Source organism: Aptenodytes patagonicus, chromosome 16 (assembly GCF_965638725.1).
Source record: "Aptenodytes patagonicus chromosome 16, bAptPat1.pri.cur, whole genome shotgun sequence".
Taxonomy (NCBI): domain Eukaryota; kingdom Metazoa; phylum Chordata; class Aves; order Sphenisciformes; family Spheniscidae; genus Aptenodytes; species Aptenodytes patagonicus.
This window is the reverse complement of record NC_134964.1, coordinates 2,870,433-2,895,214: the sequence shown is the minus strand read 5'-3', so window position 1 is coordinate 2,895,214 and position 24,782 is coordinate 2,870,433. Positions and strand designations below refer to the sequence as shown.

Below are 24,782 nucleotides of genomic sequence, written 5' to 3'. Positions count from 1 at the left end.
AGCTCCCAGTCAGGTTCTTCTGTTGTTACTAGTGCCAGTGCAGCACCATGTATGTCAGCAGCAGGAATAACAGAACCATGCCAGCCACTGACACTCCAGAGGAAAATTCTTCCTTGGTGGCTTGCTTGGCGGCACGTGATGAAAAAATCACGCCATGTGCCATGACCATCACATGACTGGCCAGCCTCCTCTCCAGGGTAAAATAGGTCAAGACTGAGATGCCCTGGCAGAGCCACGCAGGGAAGTTTGCATAATGCCTACCCCACTGTATCTGACTCGAGCCAGCATTATTAATCACTCACTTTCATGAGCAGTAAATTCACCCATAAAATTTAATTAGAAAGAAATCTGTAAATGTATTTTTAAAATAAGGCATAAAATACAAATGCCCATTAAAGGAGTGACATAAACACCCACTTGGAGCTTTACTGGGGAGCCAAGAAGGAGAGTTTCTTTGTTGTTGTTGTTCTGTACTAAGTTTTAAAATACTATAAAAATAAGCATCGAGAAGCATTGTTTTGAAGGGGTAAATTATACACCCTCTGAAAGAGATCTCTGTCAGCTCAGTACCCAAAATTGAACATGCTATTAGGCAGACTAAATAGTAGGCACAACATAACTTTGAATCACTAGAGACCTCCCATATATTTGCCTAGAAGCAAATATTCTGAGGTGACTAAGCCTTTTCCCTTCTGTGTTAAATAATAATTACATTTCTAGAAGAATTCAGCCCTAAATATTAAGCATTCCAGCCAGTCTTTCAAAAAGCAGAGGGAACAATTGCTAATCTATAAATACTGCTGTACCCAGGAGAGGTGAACATTGCAAGAGTAACTCCGCATTGACACTGAACCTCTTCACATCACTGCTGTGCAGAAAGGGGCTAATTTGGGCTTGCTGTCGGAGTGGTGTAACGGGGCTCTGGTGTAACAAGGATGAGGCCTTGAATGTAGTCAAGAGACCTTTTTGGCCCACTTGCCCGACCCCCGGCCCCCCCTGAAAAAAATCACTGAACTTTGTATTGCTTGTTTGTACTGCTCAAGACATGTGCAAAATAAACTTTTTCATAGATGATTTATATGCAGAGAAGTTAAAAACAAACTGACCTTTCTCACCCATCAAATAGTTCAAGCTTGTTCTTGTATCGATTGCCTGCTTAAAACATCTGAGATTGCTCTTTGTTACGCATGGATATGCTTTTGTATGTGTCCACTTACAGAAGTTCTGGGAGGAAAAGCAGTGAGGGGGTTTTGCAAGATGTTAGTCCATTTAGCAGATGGAACTGCTGAGAAAAATCACCACCTATTTTTCTGGAAAAACAATGTTACATAAGCGCTTCTGTAACTTTTTCTGTTTCATAAGTAACCTGGCAAGTTGAGTAATTCATATTCTGGGTATCATTCTAAAGAAATATTTCTAATAATCCTCTCTGTGTACAAAGCGGTATTGCCTCATCCTGGTCTGGCATTTAATCTACTAGTTACTATTTTCAGAAAGGCTATTTCCAAATCCAAATAAAAACAACAATCTTGCACTTATATAGCGCCTTTCATCCTAGAAGATTCCAAAGAGCTCTGCAGAATTAAAACAAAACAGACATGTTGGACACAGGGTGGCTTCATTCATCACTGAAATGCAGCCAGCTCTGGGGTGAAGCATGGGTAGTAGCAACAGCTCAGAGCAATACTATAGAGCAGTTTACAGCAGGGAGTACAGAGTGCCTGATTCTCTTCTTCCGTATCTTATTGCAGTTACACTGAATTCTGTGATGTTATTTGTGATTTACACATGATGTTAAGCATGCTAGGCTGTAGCTCAATAGAGAACGGAAGGAAAACTCGGCCACCTCCATTGCAACGCCCTGCTCCCTTTGCCACCCAGCAAGCCAGAGATGCGACTGTTCAAAAACTGTAAAGGGCGGAAGAGCGGAAGAGCAGCAGAGACTCTACAGGCTCTTAAGAAAAACGGATGATATGTAGATATCATCCCATAAAAGTCACATACAAAATGAAAATTCACCCAGCCTGCATTCTCTTTCTCACAGAGCTTTGTCTGCCCAAACATCTGAAGGCCACCCTGGCCAGAACAGAACTGGGAAGGTTCTGCTGAAGTCCAGAGCCAATATAACAACTGCATGGCCACATCTTCAGTTGAATCGGAAATCTTTGGGATAGTCCTTGAAACCATTCCAGCAGGAGCAAACTCCACTGTTACTGGAGCAGTGTGGGAGTGTTTGGAAGGCAGCCACCCTCGATTCCTCACTCGCAGGTTTAATGCAGTCTGCTATTATTTACCTTCAGCACCTGCAATGCCAGCTGACAGCATCAGAAATCCCAGCTCTGGAGCAACCGTTTTATAACCAGGAGGTTAAGATCCATTTTCTCTCCTGCCCTGCACACACACACTCTTACCAACTTCATATGGAAATATTTTGTGAACTTTTTTTCCAGGCTATTTTTCTGCTGCCTCCAAGTGTCACAGCATAACTCAGTCAGGCTGTACCAGGATCCAGAGCTGGCCATATTATAATCTCATCTAAAGATACGAAGCCATAATTAGTGAACTCTGAATAACCATTCTGTATTATGATGTCTAATACTTGTCTTGGCTAATGCAAACACAGGGGAAAGGGTATAATCTTATTTATATGTATCAATGAACTGAATATATGTCTTTACAAAAACCCTGCAGTACTTTTGCCTGCACAATTTAATCTGTGGCACCAAAACTGCACATTAACTGCTTATACTAAGTTGTGCCTCGATTTAAAAAAAAAGAAAGGAAAGGAAAAAAAGTACCAACCTTGTTAACCCTCTTACCAGGCTAATACTTCATTGAAAATCCCCTTGGTTGTAATGGATTTTTCTTTTTATACATACTTCATACAGCACTGTATTAAAGTAGCTTTTTATAAACACACCACATGAGGTTAATAGCTGTAGCCTCAGTTAGGGGTTTTTTGTACCCTAAATCTCTACCAAGACTGTTATATAAATGCTACTATTCTAAAAATAAAAACCAAAACAATCAGTGAAATGTTACATTATCACTCACCATGTTAGGCTATTAATGATGGCAAACCAGGGCATGCTATTTGTGGGTGAAATAAAACTCCTTACAAAAAGAATCCATCTTCACCTGGTCAGAACTACCTTACCATGGTTTACGGCCTGAGTTCAGGAAATCTTTGAAGGGCATCTTTAAATATATGCTTGTTGCATCAACAGGTCTTAAAGATTATGTATTTACAAAATTTAACTGACTAAATGGGATTTTAATACATGTCTATGTGTTTTCTTGAACTGGATATCCATGCTCACACAGATACCGAACATAATGACATACACAGTTTTGACTGTAAAGAAAATCAGCATTCCCAGCTACTCAGGGATTCCCAGCTCTCCTGATATCTGCTATTTTGGCAATGCTTACAATACTGTCTGCACTATACTGTCTCCAGCAAAGGAAGCAAAGAGAGATCAGTATTTTTTCACAGATTTTTAGGCCAGAAGAGTTTTTAAAATCTCATCTACTTTAAAACACAGTCAAAATAACTGAAAAGTCATTAGCAGCAGCTTGTAGAAGCTTCAAGGATGTTTCACCGCTTCTGATGTAAAACTTTGGGTGGATCCTTCAAAAGAAGCTGCTCACACACTCCTCATTTTATGGAAATTTGCTTGGGCACTGTTTTGTGAGGTACTTAGAGTAATTGGGAGGGGGAAAAAAGTGTAATTAATCTAGAACTATAAAATCAAGCATCATAAATTAGTCCACCTTGATCAGCTACTGCACTCCATTACTCAAAATGATTACTTTTGCCCCAGGCCTTGGCCTTCAGGAACTGCAAAGGAGCAGCCAACAGCTCCTTTTCTCTCTTCTGCCTGGATGATCTTTCACTGATTTAGAGGATCCCTCGCAGGGTGGGGTGAGCTGGTCTGGACCAGGACGTTTTGCTGTCCTCTGAACTGGTACTGCTTTGCAGTGCAGGGACTGAAAACAGGGATTGTGCAACTGCAGAGATGTGCGTGCAGTCATGGGCATATACTGCCCTGGGCGGTGCTAATGGCAGAAGGAACCATGACGGTTCCCACCTCCACGCTGGTAGACATTGCTCTGTCACTAGGGTGTGAGTGCACACTTTGTTGCCCAAGGTTATTTTCACTGTGAAAATGTTTGTTAGCACACCACACTGTATCCTACAGGCAAAAGCCAAGGGTTTCTAAGCTCTCAGTAGAGCTTTCAGAGGTGTGCACCCATACCAGTATTTTACTGCCAGTGACTGAAGATTTATTGCTCACTGTGTGGGTTTTGCTTGGGGGACACATTAGATTTTACTGACTTGAAGCAAAATTTTGTGTGGATTCATAGAAGCGTGTTGTAACATATACCCCAAACTTCAGGATATAAATTGTGTCCTAGTTCCTTTTGAGTAAACCAAGGATATGATTTCAATCCTTACGTATGACCTAATCTTCAGCACTTCTGGACTGGCACCTTACCCAGAGCGCTTGTAAATAAAGACTACTGTAGTACACAAGTTCGTCTGAGTTTTGGAGACTGTGAAGAGTTCTGGTTTGTGTTGTTGATATCTGTCACGAGCTACTTCATACTCTTACTTCAGCGTAGTGAAGTGGATGTTTTCACACCAAAATGAGATGTGGCTCAATGGGAAGAGCTTCTATTCTGGCTCCTATTCCTTGCTTTGTGACAGATGAACTCTGGCTAACAACGGCCTTTGATATCTTAGTGAATTCTCTGCAAACATCTAGAAATATGTCCTCTTTATAATGGTAGCATAAGAAGTAATTTGAAAAGTACTTCAAAACCCCCATACAACTTCAGTGGCCAAATACAGAAACCACAAAACCAAAGATTTTCGGAGCTGTATCATTCCCTACTACTTGATTTTGCAACTCTACCACTCAACAGGCAAAAAGCATTGAGAACACTGCATTTCATAGGCATCATTTAATTGTATCAGTTAGAGATAATTAGGATTTGTGCTCAAGCAGTCCCACCAAAGACTGAAAGTCCCATTTGACCATCCACTCTGTAAAAACACAGTACCAGAACATACTACCAGTATAAAAACATACTACCTGAACATTTCATAGTGTCAGAGGAAAGGTGAGTTGCCCAAGTAAGCTTGTGGCAGAGATGAAAATTTAACTGAGCTCTCCCCAAAGTCCAGTCTACTATTTCTGACAGAAAAACCTGGCCCTTCCCATTCAGTGCTGAGTCTGATGGCATAGGCCCGTCTGCAGTGAGAGCTGACTGTGGTCTCCTAACCGTTCTGGGAAGTGAAAGACTGGTCCTTTTCTCACTTCATGGGAAATAAGAAATATTTTCAGTGTTTGTGGATCTTTCCACAGGCTGAGATATTCTATCTAGACAGCTTTTATTCTAGGAGAAAATACTCTAGGCATTTTCTTAATAATTTTAGCACTGCTCACTCATTTTTCTTTTTTTCCCCTTCAATTCCTCTCTGTCATGAGAATAAGAAAAATTCCATTTGAAATGGAACATTTTCTTTAATCCTATAAAGAACGAGTATAATTGATTCAACTATAAAATTTATAGGCATGGAATCAATGCTTATTATAGTCAAAACATGCCAGGTCACTCTTTGTGGCTGGTTTAGAGCTGTTCCGTTAAGTATAATGTTAAATGAAAATGCTTTAGTCTAAACATGAAAAGGTTAGATTGTATTACCTCTGCACAACTCTGCGTGACTGTTAGTATCTGATTTCAGGGTTTCACACAGAAGACCCTCTATTGTTTTCTTCGTACCTTCTCTCTGGGGTAAAACTAACTTTTGACAGTCACAGTAAGTAGCTGCTATAATGTAGATATTAATTTAATCTGCTGCTCTATTAGTCCTTAAACAGTTCAGACTTTGCCTTTATGTTTTGGTGGTCAGGAAAATACTGAAAAATTGAGTATGAATGGAGCTTAATCATGGCAATGATGGCAAATCTTTTCAGTCTCTCTTAATTTTTCTATTCTCAGATGTCTACCTTCAGGGCTAATTGAAAAGATGCAAGTGTTATGCAGACACAGTCACTCATATAACTACAGCTCTACTCTTCTGAGTATTAAACATTTCTACACACTTAAAGTTTACAATTAAGCTACTAAACTTTTCAGCAGATGTTTTTTCTAAGCAGCAAAGTGTTTATAACTTTTCTGTTGGAGTAAAACAATGCAATCACATAAATCTAACGGTGGAACATTTAGTAGGTGTATTTATTAGAGCTGGATCCAAACGGACTGGAGAACTTCAGATTGAGCAGATTCCCATTTTCTTACTACTTTGTTATTTCATCTTCGTGGTGTGCCTGGTGTAGGTGTAATACTTCTGAAACAAAACTGTGCGGGGAGGCTGTGATTGCATGGTGTGACTGTGCTCTGATGCAGCAGCATCTTTAGATTTCAATTCCTGGGCCAAAGTTTGCCCTTGGTTGAACAGGTGTAATTCCTGTTGAACCAAGCAGGAATTCTACAGTTTTAAATAAAAACAGCTCTTGGCCCATTATCCACTTACATGCACTGTGCCCAGGGGCCAAGATACACAGAATTGACAAGTGATTGGGGGTTCCTCAAGAGCCTGAAGCTTTACTACATAGGGCTTAAATAAAGCAGTGTTTCAGACAGCAGGGACCACATGCCAGTTTCATTTGTCTGAATTTCATCACTCAGAATAAAGGCCCTTAAAATCACTAGTCACTTACCAAAAAACCCACCCCCCCCCAAATTATAAATCCTAGCAGTGTCAAAGCCTAAATAAATACATACGTCAGCTGCCAGGATCCTGGATGTCAGTTTTCAAGGCATATATTGCCCCAGACTAGTCTGTAAATAATTTTTATTTTTATTCAGGACTTTAAAACCACATCACTAGTGGGCTGGACTTGTGGTTCTTCATTTGCATATTCTATGTTTTGACCTAAATTGAGTTAAATGCAGAGGGAGAAGAAACGAGGGTCAAATTTCATTAACAAAATAAAGCAGCTCGTGTGAAATCAAGGTCTAGTGATGGAAAAATATGCAACTGAACTGAGCCCTTCACTGGTTATTTAACTAAAACAAGGTCTCCTTAATGACAAACACTCCCATCTTCAACTGCATCACAGACAGTAACGGAAAAACTTGGCATCTCTCATTGTAGGGGAATACGAGGCAGAACTGGTGAGGACTTTTTCCTGCCATCCCCTTGCCAACTGTACATTCCATCTGACTGAGGATTACTGATAATTTTTGGCAACTTCGTGGCTACAGAGGACTCTTCTGTACAACTATTTATTTATCCAGGACTTCAGGAATTTATTTTTAACAGAACTTGTAAAAATGCTGTAAACACAAAATATGCTAATTTTATTAACAAAAGGATTCCTACACCAAGCTTACTTTTTTTTTTCAAGCATACTTTGGGGCCAAGCTCCTCAGTTGGTGTAAGTTGGTAGAGCTGCTCTCACTTCGGTGGACACCTGCCAAATTTACAACAGTTGCGGATCTTTCCCAGTAAAGCCAAATGCTTATAAAAATCTGAACAAAAGGGAGTATTTAGTCGTATGTATATCCTTTCCTTAGTAGTAGTACCAGGGAACCTTTAACAGCCATGTCTCTGCAGCTACAAAAGGGACCTAATTTGCCAAGGCAGCATATATAGACACAGACCCCGTCAGAGAGCCCTAACAAACTAAAGAGAGCAAACAGGTCAAGGATATTATTCCCATTTTACAGAAGAAAAACTGAGACAGAAAAGCAGTCGATATGTGACCATGAGAGTGGCTCTCAGGATCTGGCTGTCTTCTGACCACATGGCTGCCTTGTAGACAGCCTGGAGACCATCTGTGGGCAACTGGTGCGACCATGCCTTCTGAAGCATGATAATCCACTGGGCATTTTGGACACCTGGGGTCTTGCGTGATCGAGAGGACAGGCTTCAGCCATCCAGAGGCTGCCCTTGAAGGCAAGCCTCCTGCACCGAGGGCAAGCCTGGCTGGGGGCAGCCTCGGCAGGAGTGGGCTGCCCAACCACCCGCCATCAGCCTTGGGAGCATGGAGGTAACAGCAGATATGGGGACTCAGGCGTGAATGGGAAGGGGAAAGGAAAAGGAGTGAGGAAAGGAGGAGAAATGCCCCGCTGAGCTGAACACAGGCAGGTGGCAGGGTTTCTCCGAGGAAGGGACAGGAATGACAGGGAGTGGAGCTTGCTTGAAGTGGCATTAAACCACCACTTCATTAACTAACTGGCTTTTATTTTCTACCAAACCAGACAGAACTGACTCCAGCAGAGCCCTGAGCCACCTCTATCAGGGCATGAAGACATACCCAATTAGATTATGTAGCTTGTCAAAAACCTCTGACAAAGCTGAGAACTGAGCTCTGGCCTCCTGTGTCCCCATCCAGAGCACAGCCTACTATTCCCTAAATGTCCTGGAAAATCTCAGGACTAGATTAGAAACTATTACTTTCACCACAAAAAATTCAATGACAACTTTTTGGTTTTCAGTGACAGAAAGCTGAAATGTTTTAGTTTTGAACGAAGTTCTTCCCCTCTGCTTTTGGGTACTGAAAACCAAAGAATTTTTACAAGCAAACCTGATTTTTTTCCTGGTTTTAACAGCAAGTTTGCCACCCAATTAGAGCCTCACAATATTTTCAGAATCTGAACCTGAACATTTTCAGATGCATTACTGAAAGAAAAAAAAACAATTTTTTTTACAAGACCAACTTTCCATTAAAAATCACAGCAAAAGGGGCAATTTTCTATGTTTTCTTCCTCTTCTTCATCAAAATTGTGGGTGGTGGTGAGGAAGCAAGGGGCTGTGTCCCAGCAGCACCACTCTAGGACTAGCTCCGGGAGTCAGTCACGTAGACTCAGCACTAGTCACAGCCCCTTCCCAGTCACCTCCTCGTACTGAGCAGGGAGCAAAAATTGCTTTTGATCTACATCTGCACCAAACTACCTAGCACACAAGGGCTTCACTAGCCATGGCTTTCTCATCCTCAGCACCTTCCCACCACCTCGTCTCCAAAAGGACAGTGCACACATGTCCAGACAGAGAGTCCGCTCCAGGCAGGATGGCGGGCCCTTACTCCCTGCATCTCAGAAGGGTTGGGCTGTGTGTTTATGTGGGCAATTTGCGCTCATTTAACTTTCACGGACTCCTGAACTGCTTTTGCTATGTTGTTATAAAGCCTGTGTGAAAATTTTGACCATGATTTAGAGCCAATGAGTTAGGCGGTAAATAGGCTGTTAACTGTGCTTTGCCTCTCTGAACGCTCCACTGGAACTAGGGACACTGAACTTAGGAATCTAACTTGTGTACCTGACATAACTGAAAGCTGGGCAGTATAGCTGGCTTTGGATTAAATCTGTGTTCGGTTTTCAAGTTAGTCAACATTACCTTACCTTTGCCTTGAATTAAGAGTACATGCACAGACTATGACCAAAGCTCCGCACAATAACTTACTGAGCCATGGCTTCACAAGCACATGCCTTAGTGCTGAGTAGCATGGAGGCTGGCTCACAAGTGGCTGTGTAGCTCTGAAGCAGGAAAAGCATTATTTTACAAAAAATGAAAATTTCTCCTTTAAAAGATTTAATTATTTTTAAATGTAAAATAAAATATCCATAAAGTAACCCAAAGAAGTTAAACGTTCCCTTCGAGGGAAATTCTCTCTTTTAAAAATTATCCCTTTTTCTAATAAACTAGTAATTTATGTAATCCATATAAAACCACTAACACTCATTCTTCTATTTTTAAATAACATTGGAGAGCTTTCTCAAGGCTTATTTTATTTTTATGAGAAGGATTAAAAATCACGATGGGCCAGATTCTTCCACACTTCTATCTGCTGACAAGTAACATACTCCTGCCATAATCCCAGTGACTAGCAGCTAGGGATGTGTCGTGCGGAATTTGCACTACTCCACTGGCTGCAGTGGAGCAATACCAGGCTGACAGATTCACTGCTCTGAATGCAACACCATCTGATTTGGAGTGTGCTGAACAAGTTATAAATCAAGCGATCTTTATGTTTCTAGACAAACATTTCAAGAAAAACAAAGATAAAGGATCTCTATATGGAGCTATTTGTTCTATCCAGTCTCTTATCCAGCTTAATATTTTTATTGCTTCACAACGAGCCTGCATATTGTGATTTGCCTAGACTGCACAGGAGGAAGCTTTACCCTTTCAAAGTAGGTTAAGGCTGCATCCCTGTTTTTTACCCAGAAGAGGATCATGGGAAGAAACTACAGCTGAGTCACCATGCTTCCTGGGGCTCGCTCTTCCAGGGATGCTCTTGTGCTCCAACCCATACCTACAACATGTGGAAAGCATAATCTACCCTTAAGTAACTGTACATCCGTGACTTACCAGTGCTTTAGTTTTGGATCCAGTTTAGTGCTAAAGTGCGGCAAGACTGAGTCAAGGAACTGTACTAGAAATGACACAGCATCTTAGATGGCACTGCAGACACAAACCGAGGGGGACACGCTATCCTCACCACTCAAACGAGTGGGGGTGAAGTCTACTCAGACAAGAAAATCCCGCCTGCTCTCTCATACTTCCCCTCTGCCCCTTATTTCTCTCTCTCATAATTCAGATGTTTTAGCCCTTCCAGACAAAAACTAGAGCTTTAAATTAAAATGTCATCTGTTAGTAAAGAAACTAAGCTATGTTTTTCATTCCTGAGAAAGGACTCACTTATGCTTATAACTATAAGTTGCTAGTGATTAAGCAACTGGTATATTTTCACACTCATTAAAAGAAACACGGTGTGTTCGCCTTTCTAAGAAAAGGCATCTTGTTTGTAATACTGTAATACATTGGGAACACCTTCTAATTGGCTTCTAGTGCCCCTTGCCAAAATTCAGACACAAGTTTGTTTATTTACACAAGGAAAAAAATAAAACATTGTATAATTAGTCGAGTAATGGACTCCTAAATTCAGCAACTCAGAGGTATGCAAAACTGACAAACTTTTTAAGATTCCATTTTGGTTTATGAAATATCTCAATAGGTAGCCCAGACTGCATCATGGCTATTGTAGCAATGTGCTGCTCAATGTGGTGTTTGTGTTGAGATGGAAAACTTTGACATGTTTGATTTTTATGCAAGTCAATTAACTTGTTTTTTAAAACTGTAAGGGCATGCTTTGCAAATAAGATTACTTACTATAAATTATGAGAACATAGGGCTCCATTCAGACAAAAATGTTACACACCCCTTACACATGCATAAGTCTGCAGAATATAGTTCTGCACCCTGACAACCTATTCAGCTAGGGGTAGGAGCTTATTTTGGACTATTCCACGGGGGCTTTCCTAAAAAGATATGAACAAAAGGGGATAGAGACTTAATTAGAATGTCTCTCTACACTCCACTTTCCTTTGCACCACCCAGGCAATTCCAGCAGGCCAAAACCTCCCCTTATGTGGTGAAGGAAGAATTTCTTTTTTCAGTTAAGTCAGCCCACAGCAGAATTAGCAATGGTATGTCCCCCTAACCACAGTACAGACAGACATTTGGCCATTCCCACCTGTGAGTTCTGCTCTCAACACTCACACTTAAGCATGGTCTATTGACTGCAGTCATGTCCATCTGTTAACATAACATTCATTGTGCTTGGCCCCAGCTCAGGTGGGACCCTTACACCAAGACATCAGGGTGAAGCTGTCCCTGGAAGAAATGACATTGAAAACCAGAAATGACACACTGCTAGCACAAATGAAGATGGCAGGGGTATTGCAGTCAGCATGAATCATTTTCATTTAATGCAATAGGCATTTGGTCAAGATGTCTTGCTTCCAAAATGCAGATTCTCTGATGGGTGCATGAGAAACTCAGGATGTCTATTTGGCATTCAAAATACAACATAAAGAACTGCAGATATGTACTTGGGTCTTGGAGGCAACCGCAGTGCCAATACATACACAAAGCAAATCCAGAGACGAAGTATGAGTCAGAGAAAGAAAAACTGCAGAATTTTGTCCAGGTCCTTTCCACTTTTACACATGTGGAGAATCTTTACCTAAGCAAATCATCCCATTGATTACATATGTGAGCAAGAATTACTTGCATGAAGAAAGGTTACTGGATCTGGTCCCTGCTCTATGCACATTGTGATATAAAGCCAACTCTTACTAAGTCCAAGACTTGTTCCTATTAGTTCTGAATATTAGGTTAAGGCACAGGAGACCACACAGCAGAGCATTTTGTCTTCTTTGCCAGCTTCAGTCTAGGTAATGAAGTCATTCTTATTTGAGTTTGATGTTAGATTGTTGGTTCTAATTTAAAGTCTGCAGCACAGATAGTCCGTATTGCAGATTACTCATTTCCTTGAAATGTCCTTTACCTAGACAAAAAGGTTAAAAACAGGGAAGGAAGCTTGAGAAGATTAAGGGACAAATGGCTTTCCTTGTCCCCTGGCTACATTCTGGATGATCCCTTCCACAGACTGTTTGCTATTAGAGCTAACTTTCAGCCTAGAGCGGCAAACTCATATCCTTAGAAATAGTTACACACATTCACAGGAACACATGTATGCACGTACACATCCAGAAAATAACTTTCAGTCGAAAGATCTTCCAAAGTTAGATTCCCATAAGTGTGTTCAGAATAACAGAAGATGCTAGTCTGATTAGAAATCAGCCATGTCATTTACCAGAACTGACCTGCCACATAAGGGAAGATACCTCCCATTCATCAGGAGAACCAGTGTGGCTACGTGCCTCTGAGCAGCCTTACAATGTCGGGTCAACTGTTGTTACTGGCAAGACACTGCTGTGGAAAGCCTGCAACAGAATCAGGGACTCATCACTACCAGTATGTGTTGCTATGGTCACCATTGAAGAAAAGCAAAATCATTTGAGAAGGAAATAAAAGACTCTTTTCCACCAATAGTGACAGACACTCTAATAGGTTAGTGATCCTGGTGGAATGCTAATCAACAGCACATAGAAAGACTTGGAAGTCATGCAACTTTTAATATTCCTAGTGAAGGAGTACAGAAATAAATTCATGTAATACATGGCCATGCACACAGGATTTATACTAACACTTAGTACTGAAAACACAGGCATCACATGTTAATGCTACCGATAGGTCAGATAATACTTTTGTCTTACAAGTCTTTCCTCTCAAGGATCTCAGCTACAAGCCATATTCACCTGAAGAGTCCATCTACACAGTCCCACTGAACCAAATACTTAAATGGAGCTGGATTCCTTGCTTGCATAAAACTGAATAGCTCGCTCGACACCAGCAAAGCTATGCTGATTTACTGCAGCTATGCATCTGGCATCTGATTTGAGCTGTGAGACAATCTAATTTTTCCATTCCTCGCAGCTCTGGTGAATAATTTAAATATATGCTTGGAGCTCACCAAAGATAATACATTTTCAAAATTTTTGTTGAGCTGAACAGTAAGAAATACTGGCTCAGAATCACACAAAATGCTCTGTTCAATCTTAAAGAGTTTAATTTTGATTGAGATGGGATTTTGGCTTACATAGGTGAAAAAGGAATGGATTTTTGTAACAGAATTGAATGAGGACTTTCAAAATGAAAAAAAAACATTTTAAATTAAAAAATCAATAGGTATTACTCTGAAAATATCAGAACAAAATACTTTATTTTAAAAAATTGTTTAATGTTTTCAAAGCTGGAAAGTGGCCACGTTTTCCAACTGATGTGAATCTGTAAAACGTTACACTGCCCCTGAGTCATCATTTTTGCCCCAGAAAAACTGCTGAAATATTTTTCTCCGTTGTACGAGTAGATAAATCTATTGACCTCAGTAAGATAATTTGCACAAGTAGGGCCAGGAGCATTTACTGTTTTAAAAGAACCTAAACTATTCTGAGCAATTTACAGCAGAAGTATAGAAACAGGGACATTTTCTCAAAGGGACCTTCAATCTAGTTTCATTTGCAGTACAATGAAATGGATCCAGAATACTAAGAATAAACTATAGAATTGCTCAGTAAGGCTAGAAGGCAGCAAAATCCTTTGAAATAAATAACATATTTGACTCACACATTGCAAGTGCCATAGCAGAAATGATGCTCAAGAGCATCTGAGGTGGGAGAAGATTTGGGGATGATTTGCAGTAGGGCTATTTAATAGTTGCAGTAGAGCTACTCAGGGATTCAGGGGATTCAGATCTATTATTCAGTGCCACAGCGATTTTTAAAAATTTTTTTGTTTTCAAAGAAAATTAGGTTTACTGGACTGTGCTGTGTATGTGTCTATATGCTTTCTCAGTTATGAATATTAAATTCCTGACAATAACAAAACCCAAAAGCTATATTGGGAAGAGAGATCTAGTAGCTCCCACTACTAAGGTAAGCTGAAGCATAAGCTCAGCTGTTATTAAAAATCAAGGAACCAACACAAGGCCTCGCCCAGTGGGACAGACGGACAGACCAGGATTCAGGTCATGTCTCTCAGAGTGCCGCTCGGCTTATTCAAAGTTGATGTCACCTGGCTTGCAGTGCAGAGGCAAGACAACGCTCCCCAGAAATGGGAGGGGCAGGTTAGTGCTGTCCAGGTTTGGCTCCTGATACATTTGGCAAATGAGCTCCAGAAATTCACTTTCAAGACATAAATCCACAGGAAACCAGGTTTCACATGTTCCATGGCTTAATATATTATAAATATTGCAATTTCCCCTCAAATTATTGCTTCTAATGAGTGGCACAGCAGGTCACTAGAGGTTGCAGTAGTAGCTGTCCCAAACGTGAACACAGGAAGGTATCTAGCACACTTGTAAAATACATCTATTGTATTCTTTTCTGAAGGTAAGTCTGCACAGAAAACAGAAGCCTCCTGCTGCTGCCAGCTAATAGCTTTCTTCAGGTCAAGTGGTAGCAGTCTCTGCACAGACACTAAAGATCCTGCAAGATACTGACAGGGATTATTATACCAGATATTCTACCAAACAGTGAAATAACTTTTATGCTCTGCCCCTCCACACTACTGCTTTACACTATGAATTGACCAAAGGAGTCCTTTTAATTGCAGCTTTCATCTTAACTCTAGCAAAATTGCAAAGGCTATACTGGAAGTTTCTCATGAGCTCCTCAAGAGCGGGCAGTATAGCTTTAGAATCCATTTATTTTACAGAAGAAAAAAGGGGTGATAAAAAAGCCCATGTTTTGCTTTGTTTTTATAGAAAGCTAAAGAAATTCCACAAAGCTAAACTTGCAGAAGAAAATGTAGAATTTCATAAAACAACTATTATTTGGTAAAAAAATATTTTGATCACAATATTATGACCACCTTCAGGGAAAATACACTAACAAAGAGAAACTTCAGTGACAGCTAATTACCGTGCCAAAGGCAGAAAGATTTTAGGCAACAAGAAATAGAAAAAGAGACTTCTGGAAAGACTGCATTTATTTTATAAGCAGATTAAGATCTTCAATTGGCATAAAATAACTGTAGTGAAGTCAGTATGTTTATCCACTACATCTGCAGGAGGTGATGGAGAGCTGAAATGAAGGAGGGAGGGGACTCAACCACTCCTTCAGCACGTGACAGCATCAACCACACTGGTGGGACCCAGGAGGAGCGAAAAAAGTGAAGAGAGGATAACGCTGTCTTAGCTCTACCTCCCCCATCCTCCCTTCTTCCCTACAAATCCACCCTAGCAGAAGATACAGCTTAGAATCTAATTATTTTGCTTTAGGATTTCTCTTGCCTGTGAGAAACTGTAAGTCCCCTTCTTTTTCTCATGACTTCAGAGTGAACAGATTTGGAAATGGGATTTTCTGCAGCTCCTAGGAAAGTTATGTACCTAAATCCCATTTTTTTTAACGTGCACCTATTAGCTCTTTTTTTTGGAAAAAAAAATCTTGCTATAACCAATTTAAAATTCACAGTATCAGATACAAACTTAAGTGGTAAGGCTACATTGGCTGCTTTTCACTGTGTGGTGTATTATCATTGTCTCCTACTGAGAGCTGTGAATTTCTGCATCCGAAACTCAAATCATAGTTTTCTTCCCCAATAGGTTTCCAACTGTTGAACAAGATGCTTAATCTTAGGCACCCAGGCCTGAAAATGTTAACCTTAAAGCCTGTTGGCATCTCTCAGAAGCTTAGGAGTAAGAGGAACCTAGTCTGGCAGTCTGAAAAGTTTCATTCAGATTGCTTTAAATATTTTGTGGATGATTACAGTCTGAACATTTGACTACATGCCACTTCATTAGACTTACCCATTTTTTTTGTTCATACCATAGATGGGAAATTAAAAATGATCTCTTTAAAAACTCTGATATTTAATTTCCCATAAGATATGAGAGATATTCAGAACAGTGTCTGGAAAAAAATTAGGATAATAAGGTGTATAAATCTCTGCTTCATTTGAAACAACGCATAAAAGCCAACCCCACATTAATTTTTTTGCTGAAAGAACTTCAATAAGTTTTAAAGTAAGTGTTTCATTTACTGCCACATGCCACACATACATGGCAAACAGTTTATACAAACCACAACACTCAGCTGTTCCTGGTTAGGTAAAACAGCCCTCCCCTGAACACCGAAGCTGCTCTTGGTTCCCTCGGGACTCTGATACAGGGTGCTGAGCATTTTGGCCTGATCCAAGGGAGAACCTACGTACATGTTTTACTTTAATCAGGTGAGCAGTCCTTCTGTGGAGGTGCTCGTGAAGCCTAGGGTGAGTATGTGCTTAAGATTTTGTTGGCTCAGACCAGAATGCTCTGCACTTTGGAAGACAGCTTAAGTACAGCATAACTATCCCTGACCTGGTGGTCCAGCCTTAATGCCTTCTTCATGTAGTTCTTAGTGAACTTCATTAGACTTTCCAGCTAACTAGAACACTGCACTGTGCAGATACACAACACAAGATCCGGATCCAGTAAACTCCTCGGTGAAAAGGGACTCTTCACACCCTTCTGAAGCCAGTAGCCTACGAGCAGATGCAATGAGACAGAGGAGAGACACCTAAGTGTTTCTAAGGCCACGAGAAAGATTTCTAATATAGCACTGAGACTTGATTTAGGGCTTGATTATAACTAAGACAGTGAGGCTTATTTACAAGACCTTCAAGGTTCAAGTCAATGACCTCATTTATTGTGCAAGTATTACCTACAAAACAAAATTTTATCCACTTATTCCAGAAGGACATGATGAACTTGGAAGTCCACTCAGTTTTAAAAGATAGTATTTGAGCTTGTCTCACCGGGCTATAAAGTCCCTCTACTAAGTTATGCATGTTTACAATAATATTTATGCAACATTTTTCAGTATTCTGTTGCTGTATGAAAGAAATAGAGTGCCCTTGGAGGAACAAATCTATGCAAAGGGCAAAATAAAACCGACTAGATAAGCAGTATCTCTAAATGTCCAAAGCAAACTAGGAGGGGGAGTGAAGGAAAATTATTTGCTGTCCATTTTCACTCACAGACAATATTATGAAGTGCTTGGAATACCAGAAGGTTCATTTTGAAACAGAGGAGTGATGTTTACACTGGCCCTTATAGAAATATGTATTGGTTTTATGTACCTCTTTTTCCTAATATTTGAAGTTGAAATCAACATATTTATTGCTGAGAAAAGGTGCTGGATTTTTTTATTGCACAGGTACAACACAGCAGCTCGGCAAGCATATTCGGAATCACAGCCTGTTCCATCCTTTGTTCAGAGAAATGCCATGTTCAGAGCTGCATGATTGGGGTCCTGTGAAAGGGTGACCTCTAACCTGAGCCCTGGAAAGTTGCACTGCCTTAACTAAAGCAGACCAAGCCAGTGAGCAGCATGTATTTGTACTGGTAGGCATAAGATGCATTTACTGTAAAGTAATTTGCACTGCACCACACGGTGCAGCAGGCACTTCTGATTAATACAGCAGAGTATGCCCTTGCATTTGCTGCATCTTCCTCTGGATCACAGTTTTGCATCAAAGCCAGGTAGTAAGTTGCCAGGTGTAGGTCAAATATAAAGATATTACTATGCCAGAAGGAAAATACTATTAGTGTTGTATCTATACAAGGGACTATACTGGTTATATTCGCCTACATTAACCCCTCCCCCTGCAAAACAAACAAAACCCCCAACAACAATATACCCTTATTGCTACTAAATCACAAACACAGATCAAACATCCTCATTCCTGTTTCATTTTGCTCTTTGGATTGAGAATCCTTGCAAGCATGTCAGTTCTGGTGGTGGCTTTGTGATCTGGATCCTGCTTGGTAGGATCTATGCAGAGACCAACAACTCATTCTACACAGCCCACTATGCAGGCATCAGATGACTGTGGCTTTCAGTTACTACCTCTGGATTGAAGCCAGAAGCCTAGCGGTGAAAAGCTCTTTATACCATTACCAATCCCCCGAGCCACCCAGTCCTTCTCCATTGCATACAGGTTTTTAGTGTTGTGCCTTAAGATCTGTTCTGGTTCTGAGTAACGTTCTTTGTGATGGGAGTCTTGCCACTCCCCCTCTCATGAGGGGAAAAAAAAACGAGGTGGGAGTGTGAAACCTATTTTCAAACTCTGTTATGATTATCTGATGCAGCTAGTACTCTTGGATTCTCTAAGGGAGAGACTTGAGTCCTGGGGAATATCTGTCTTAGGTGAGAGTAGGCTCCAGCCTAGTCAGTGCTAAGATCTGTGTGCCTTCAGTCAGTACTGCTGCCTTTAGCTTGGTGGTTGCTCTTGCATAGGAGCACCCGTGAACTGCCTCACAGAGACGGCTGCTAAGCTTTCCGGGATACCTGCAGGCTGACCGGGCCTAAGTGCACACACAGGTTGGTCTGGTCTTGAGTGTTGGTTCAGAACCATGCTTAATGGCAGCATAAATATACCCCTAGAGAGGGCAGAAGGTACAACCAGTGAGCCCCCAGAGCATCTGTTCTCAGCTGGTTTCCATCTAAGCTCTGCACCTAAAGAGTTTGAGCCTAAATTGTGCCATCTCTGCAGCTCCTGTCCTCCAGTTCAGCAGAGAAAAGTGACTCACCGTGACGTTATACCCGTGCAGATTTCTGTTCCAGTATCTTTTCTCTCAGACTCTTCAGAAAGCACATCACATAGAGCAGCTGCTTTTCCCCACAGAGAACTAGCTGCAGGAGACTTAACAGTAATACGTTGGTACCCAGCCTTCACGAAAGAGGGCTGTAAGCTGCTGATCCTGCAATAACACCTCTAAGGATTTAGAGTCTTTAATGTTGATTGCTGAATATTTCTGTTCCCCTCTGAACCATTCCAACAGTTGTTTCAAGTGAATGTATTCATTCCCTTCCTTTTAACCATTGGAGCTTCTTGCTTGGTCTGGGAGCAAGGAAGAGGGAATGAAAGGGTCTCTTCAAATTTGCTGTAGCTGCTCTCTTAAAAGAGAGCATTGACACAGATTCTGCAGCTCTCGCATGTAGTAAGACTCCCAGAGGACTTGCACGCGCAGAAAGACTGCAGGATCCTTGTGGGCACTCCAGGAAGAGTGTGGCTATTCTCCTCCCCGCTGGATGAGAGTATCGTATCTATTCCTAGCATGGATCTATCAGGTGGCAGCATTCCCCTGCCAACATACCTTTGGTTTGGCTTACCTTGAAAGCTATGATGTTATATTATATGATGACATCATTATATTTATTTCAACTTTCAATGAAGATTCCTGGCAAATCTCCGAGCTGGAATATCTTCTTTTTAATGGATCGAAGATCCAGCCAACATGGTGCAGATTACATTTATATTACACAACCCAAGTAAGGTGAACTGCTAGGAATTTTTTTAACAGCTGTTGACATTACTAAATTAAGGTTATTTCTCTATTAAAACTATGGAAGAGGAAAAACTTGTCCAGTATTTATACAAACACTACTGCTCTAATTTCTAGCTGTGGTTATTTTTGTGATGACCCCATCATGCACTCATGCAATCTCAAGAATTTATCTTTGTCATGATATTTTGAAAAGGATAAAATGAATCAAATATATTTTTTCAGTTAAGTACGCATGTGAGGACACAACACTTCAATGGTATGTGTAACAACATTTTCCTAGTTGGTTCTTTTTCTTCACACTATCTGGACTAATTCTGAATGAGCTTATTACAAACGTTTGGACAACTTACTCCAGTCTACTTTTTTTATCCTTCTATCAACTGTGTTACTCTTAGCACTTTCAAATTAGCCTACAACATCACAGCTTTCGTTAAGTCACATGCTTTTCCTGATAAACAGCAGTATAAAGCATTTAAGAACGCGACATAAGATACTGTTCTGCACTGGCAAAAATAATGTCTTGAATGCTAAATCCAATACTACCAAGGAACCCCCCTTGAACACTGAGCCTTAACTTTACTAGATTTTGAACAAACACATGGTGTGAGAGAAGAAATTATTCTGGATAAAGACTAACTACGCTGACAAAGAAGACGAAGTCCTGTACTCCTCATAAGGAACTGCAGCACATAGGCTAAAGGACTCAACCGAGGTTATGCAGTCTATGGCGGAGGTAGAAATGAATTTAAATTTCCAATATTACACTTTAAGACACTAAAATTGCAAAAGAAGAAACTGAAGAGTAACTAAAAGCAAACTTTCAACCTTTCCCTTCTTATTTCTTCCCCACAGTGGTCTCTGTGAGGTCTTATGATGCCACTACACAGATCAGCAAACAAAAATTGGCTGTGTTATGAATTGATTTCAATTTAAAAGAGCCATAATTCAATTTTGCTTTAAAAACATATTACAAAATCTAATATTAAAAAGATTTGCATAGAAACATTCATCAGAAAGATATTTTATTTGTTTGGCTTGAAACACTTCCACTACAAGCCAAACATTTCAACACTAGGGCAGGAGGACCAGAAAGTGAACCTGACCAGAAACAACAGTGAAAACTACTAGTTTATTTTTGCTCTACCAGCTGACAAAATGTAGTTATTTATTTAAAAAAAAGTCACGGGCCTTGTGGATGGTGAAACCTGATTTTTTTAACCCAAAATATTCTTGTAAATTTATTAGCAACAGGGCATTACTAGTTGAGAAAGCATGTATGTACATGTGTCTTACTGATTACAATGACTATCAGATTAAAAATAAGACAGATACAGTGATAGGTATTTAGACTATATTAAAACCACACTTGTTTTACACTCACGTAATACCCACAAATACACACACATCTCTGCACACATAAAAATTTAAAATCTTTAAGCAAACAGTCAGAGGTGGTTTCCAGATGAAGTCTCTGTTTGCCCCATTGCTCGGATCATGGACAGATAAATCACTGGGTGAGTCCCCTCGCTAAGTAGTGGGAATATTACTTTAGTAAAGTTTGCTAATGGGGCAAAGGACCTTGTATTGTAATCCAGTGACATTTTCAACCTTCGGAGAACTTTTGTTGACATTCCCGAGTCCCTGGCTGCCATCCCAGCATGAAATAGTTTCTGTTCACATAATTCTCGTGTTTACCAGTCATGAAAAACTCTTGCTTTTCGCTTTTTTTTTTTAAATAAACTTTTTTTTTTGCAAGTGAAACTCTGTCTAAAAAAATATTGGCCCCAGGCATAGAAGGTTTTGCATAAATTCATATGTGATGAATGGCTGATTTTAATGTTATTTGGGTATTTGTCAGAACCTAACAAATATACATGGTAATGGTGGTTCATAAACTTAAACATCTCAATATCCCCTTTCTTCTAGAAATAAATTACGTTTGTTTGCCCTGCCTGGAGTCCTAAGGTAGCCGACATTAGGAATATTTTAAATGTGATCATCCATCCAGCATGTCTTTCAGGCGCCACGAAGATTAAATGAAAGAATCATAAGATGAAGGTCTTTAACTTTTAATCCTTTTACAATGAACCCTTAGATAGACATGGGGGCAGGGTGCCTTCTATGTGAGTAATAATGCCTCTGTTCCTCTTCACTAGGTTAATGAATACCCTAAATGTCCCAAGATCTGATTTTTTTTCCAAACTATTGAAATTAGAAGCAAAGAGACGGGTGGTAAAACGCACGGAAAGAGAGAGGGAATGAATATGCATTCGGAGATACGCGAACTAAACGTTAGAGAAAGCAGGGGTTGTGTCAATCTGGGCTGTGTCAATGAAAGACCCACGAGTTTAAAATAATTAGCATAGATTCCCTCAGAGTTTGGGGAAAAAAAAGTTTTTTGATTCCAAGATAAATAAGGAAAAGGCTTTCTGCACTGTCAGGGCGCCTTTGAAGAACACGTGGAGAGTTTGTTTTTGCAGTTGGTATCTATGAGATACTAACCGTCGGGTCTCCTGGCACGTAAAAGTCAAACGCTTCGTTAATTGCGACAGGTCCTTACAGAGCCGCGGGACAGTTACGCGCCCCGCGGAGCACAGCGCGCCCCGCGGGCCGGGGACGTTCCCCACCGCTGGCGCCCCGCTCCCCGGAGCGGACAGCGGAGCGCGGGGCTGGAGCGGAGCCCCGCAGGCTGCCCCGGGCTGGGGGCGGGCAGCGCTGGAGCCGGCGGTCGGGGGGAGCGGGCGGAGCGGCGCCGCGGGCCCCGCGGAAGGCGGGCCGGGGAGAAGGCGGCTGCGGGACACCGGGCACCTCGGAGGTAGCGGCGTCCTGGGGCGAGCCGGGCTGCAGCGCAGCGTGCGGGCGCGGGGGAGGCCGGTGCTCCCTGCCCTGCCCGGGGGAAGCGGGGGGCTGGGGGGGGGCAGCCCGTCGGTGGAGAGATCACCCGGGGCTGGCGGGAGCCCAAAGAGTTAACCGGGCTGCGAGGGGCGACTGTGGCCGGGCAGGGCGGGTGTGCGAGGCTGTCATAGGATCAGGCTAATAACGTGTCTGCGCTGAAAACCCCCAAAGCCCAAGGGTCAAGTTTCAGCAGTGTCCCACCACAATGGTAGGTGTGAAAGACACGTGTCCCGTTGTAAATGAAATGTCAAGCGGTTAAAAAAAATCCCAAACCAGCTGCCACCGAGCGCGCCCTGCCTGCGCGGCAGCGGCTGAGCGGCTCCGCGGGGGGACCGCGCAGCGCGGGGCCGGCGGGGACACCCCCCCCGCAGCCGCGCCTCGCCTGCCCCACCCGCGGGGCCGGATCCCCGGGGCACTCCCGTCGCGTAGGTGCCAAAGATTCCCTCCTAACAGAGTCGTGAGCAGGTTCCCACCGCCCCCTGCCACCACGAAACGTCCTGCTGAGCGCGGAGAACGAGGAGGGGAGAGAAGAAAGCCCCCCCCCGAAGGTGGCCAAACCAAAAAGCAAACAGAATCCAAACGGCTCGTGTTTTAGTGGTTGACTTTAATTCTGCACTGCACTTTTACTACAAGGATATAAAGAATAAATAGCAGATACTCTTCATTTACATAGGATTAAGTCATTCAAACTGTTCTCTCTATTTACAATAACATTGTGCTCTAGGCGTTTATCCTTTTTTATTTTAAATCTAAAGTCCGTAAGGAAAAGAAAAAAACCCACACACACGCTTTCCGAATAATGGAAAATAGCTTTAAAACGTTTTCTTATCAAAAAGTTTGGTTTGTATTTTTTGATCCTTTTATTAAAAAAAAAACAAAAACAAAAACCAACAAAACCCCTACTTCGCCAAAGCGAAGCAACTTCTCTCTGGAATATAAATACCAAAAAAAAAAAAAAGATACATTAGCAACGATCAGAGTAATAGTCTTAAAAATACAGTAGACGCTGATTATTTCACGTATAATACTGACCTTTTAATAGTATATTAAAACGGTGCCATATATACACACAATATACATTCTCCTACACGTTACAGTGCATTACAACGTTAACCAGAAAGCAAATGTCTTTTATTTTTGTTGCAGCAAAGGTCCACGTGAGTCCGCTGGAGAAGGGGCGAGAAAAGGTAAGTGCAAGCCCTAGCAGGAGCACTTGCACTCCGAAATGATGGGGTACTGGATGGGTATCCATGTGCACCTCTGCCCTCCCCGACGCTGGCACCTCCACCTCAGGATCGTTAAATGCACGGACTTGGCAGGTTTGCAAACCATGCCTTCTGGGACTGAACAAGACCTTTTACTGTAGCAGCTGCCCACTTTGACATACCGGGGCCAAAAGCGGCTGCCGAGATCGTTCCACGTGTATAGGACCGGGCAGAAGGTCTGGGACCAGAGCCACATCTGCAGCTTCCTGCGCAGCTTCTTGCTCAGCCTGTGCTTCTTGCCCGGCTGCAGCCCGTCGTAAAACTCCAGCCCTTTGATTTCGCTGGGCATCGCTCCCGAGGGTCTCTGCCTGAGCAGCAAGTCCAGCTCAGCTAGATCGTCCACTCCGAGCCGGTCCTCGGGCAAGGAAATAGCCATAAAGTTAGGGTCGAAGTGTCCGCCCATGAGGTTCCTTAGCAAGGTCTCGTTAAGATCCTTCTCCTTGGGGTCAAAGATAGGGTCCGGGTGCTCGATTAGATCCACCAAGGGCAGGTTGTCGCTGGGAGCCGGTCGGATGTGCAGATAGTGCTGGCAGGCGCCTTGCTCTAGCCGGAGACCCAGCAGAACCACCAAGGCGTATATAGTCACAAGGCACTGGGAATGATCCATCCTTGGGAGACCGGTGGGGGGGGGAGAGGGGGGCTGGGTTCACCAAACAGCAGGGGAAGAAGGTGCAAGCAAATACATCAGAAAACTTGTACGGGGATATCCAAAATAGCTTGTCTTTAAGGGGGATCACCTCCACTCCCCGCACCACCAGCAAAGACAGCCCCCTAATAAGCCCGGAGAACAAGCCCCCTGCAAACACTCTCTCTTGCAGGCTTCTCTATAAAATTTCTCCTGGTGGAGCCGCTCCAAAATTCTGCTGCT

The 24,782-nt window shown here is 41.9% G+C and overlaps 1 protein-coding gene across 1 annotated transcript; it reads right to left on the bottom strand.

The window, feature by feature from the left end:
* Positions 1 to 23,233: 23,233 nt before the first annotated feature.
* NOG (noggin) lies at positions 23,234 to 24,549 on the bottom strand. The gene has a single exon (XM_076353649.1). The coding sequence runs from the start codon at positions 24,519 to 24,521 to the stop codon at positions 23,850 to 23,852; it is 672 nt and encodes a 223-aa protein (XP_076209764.1). The 5' UTR covers positions 24,522 to 24,549; the 3' UTR covers positions 23,234 to 23,849.
* Positions 24,550 to 24,782: the final 233 nt, after the last annotated feature.

What these genes read in the sequence shown, in the direction of transcription:
- NOG (XM_076353649.1), bottom strand. Translation starts at nt 24,521, where the DNA reads ATGGATCATTCCCAGTGCCTTGTGACTATATACGCCTTGGTGGTTCTG.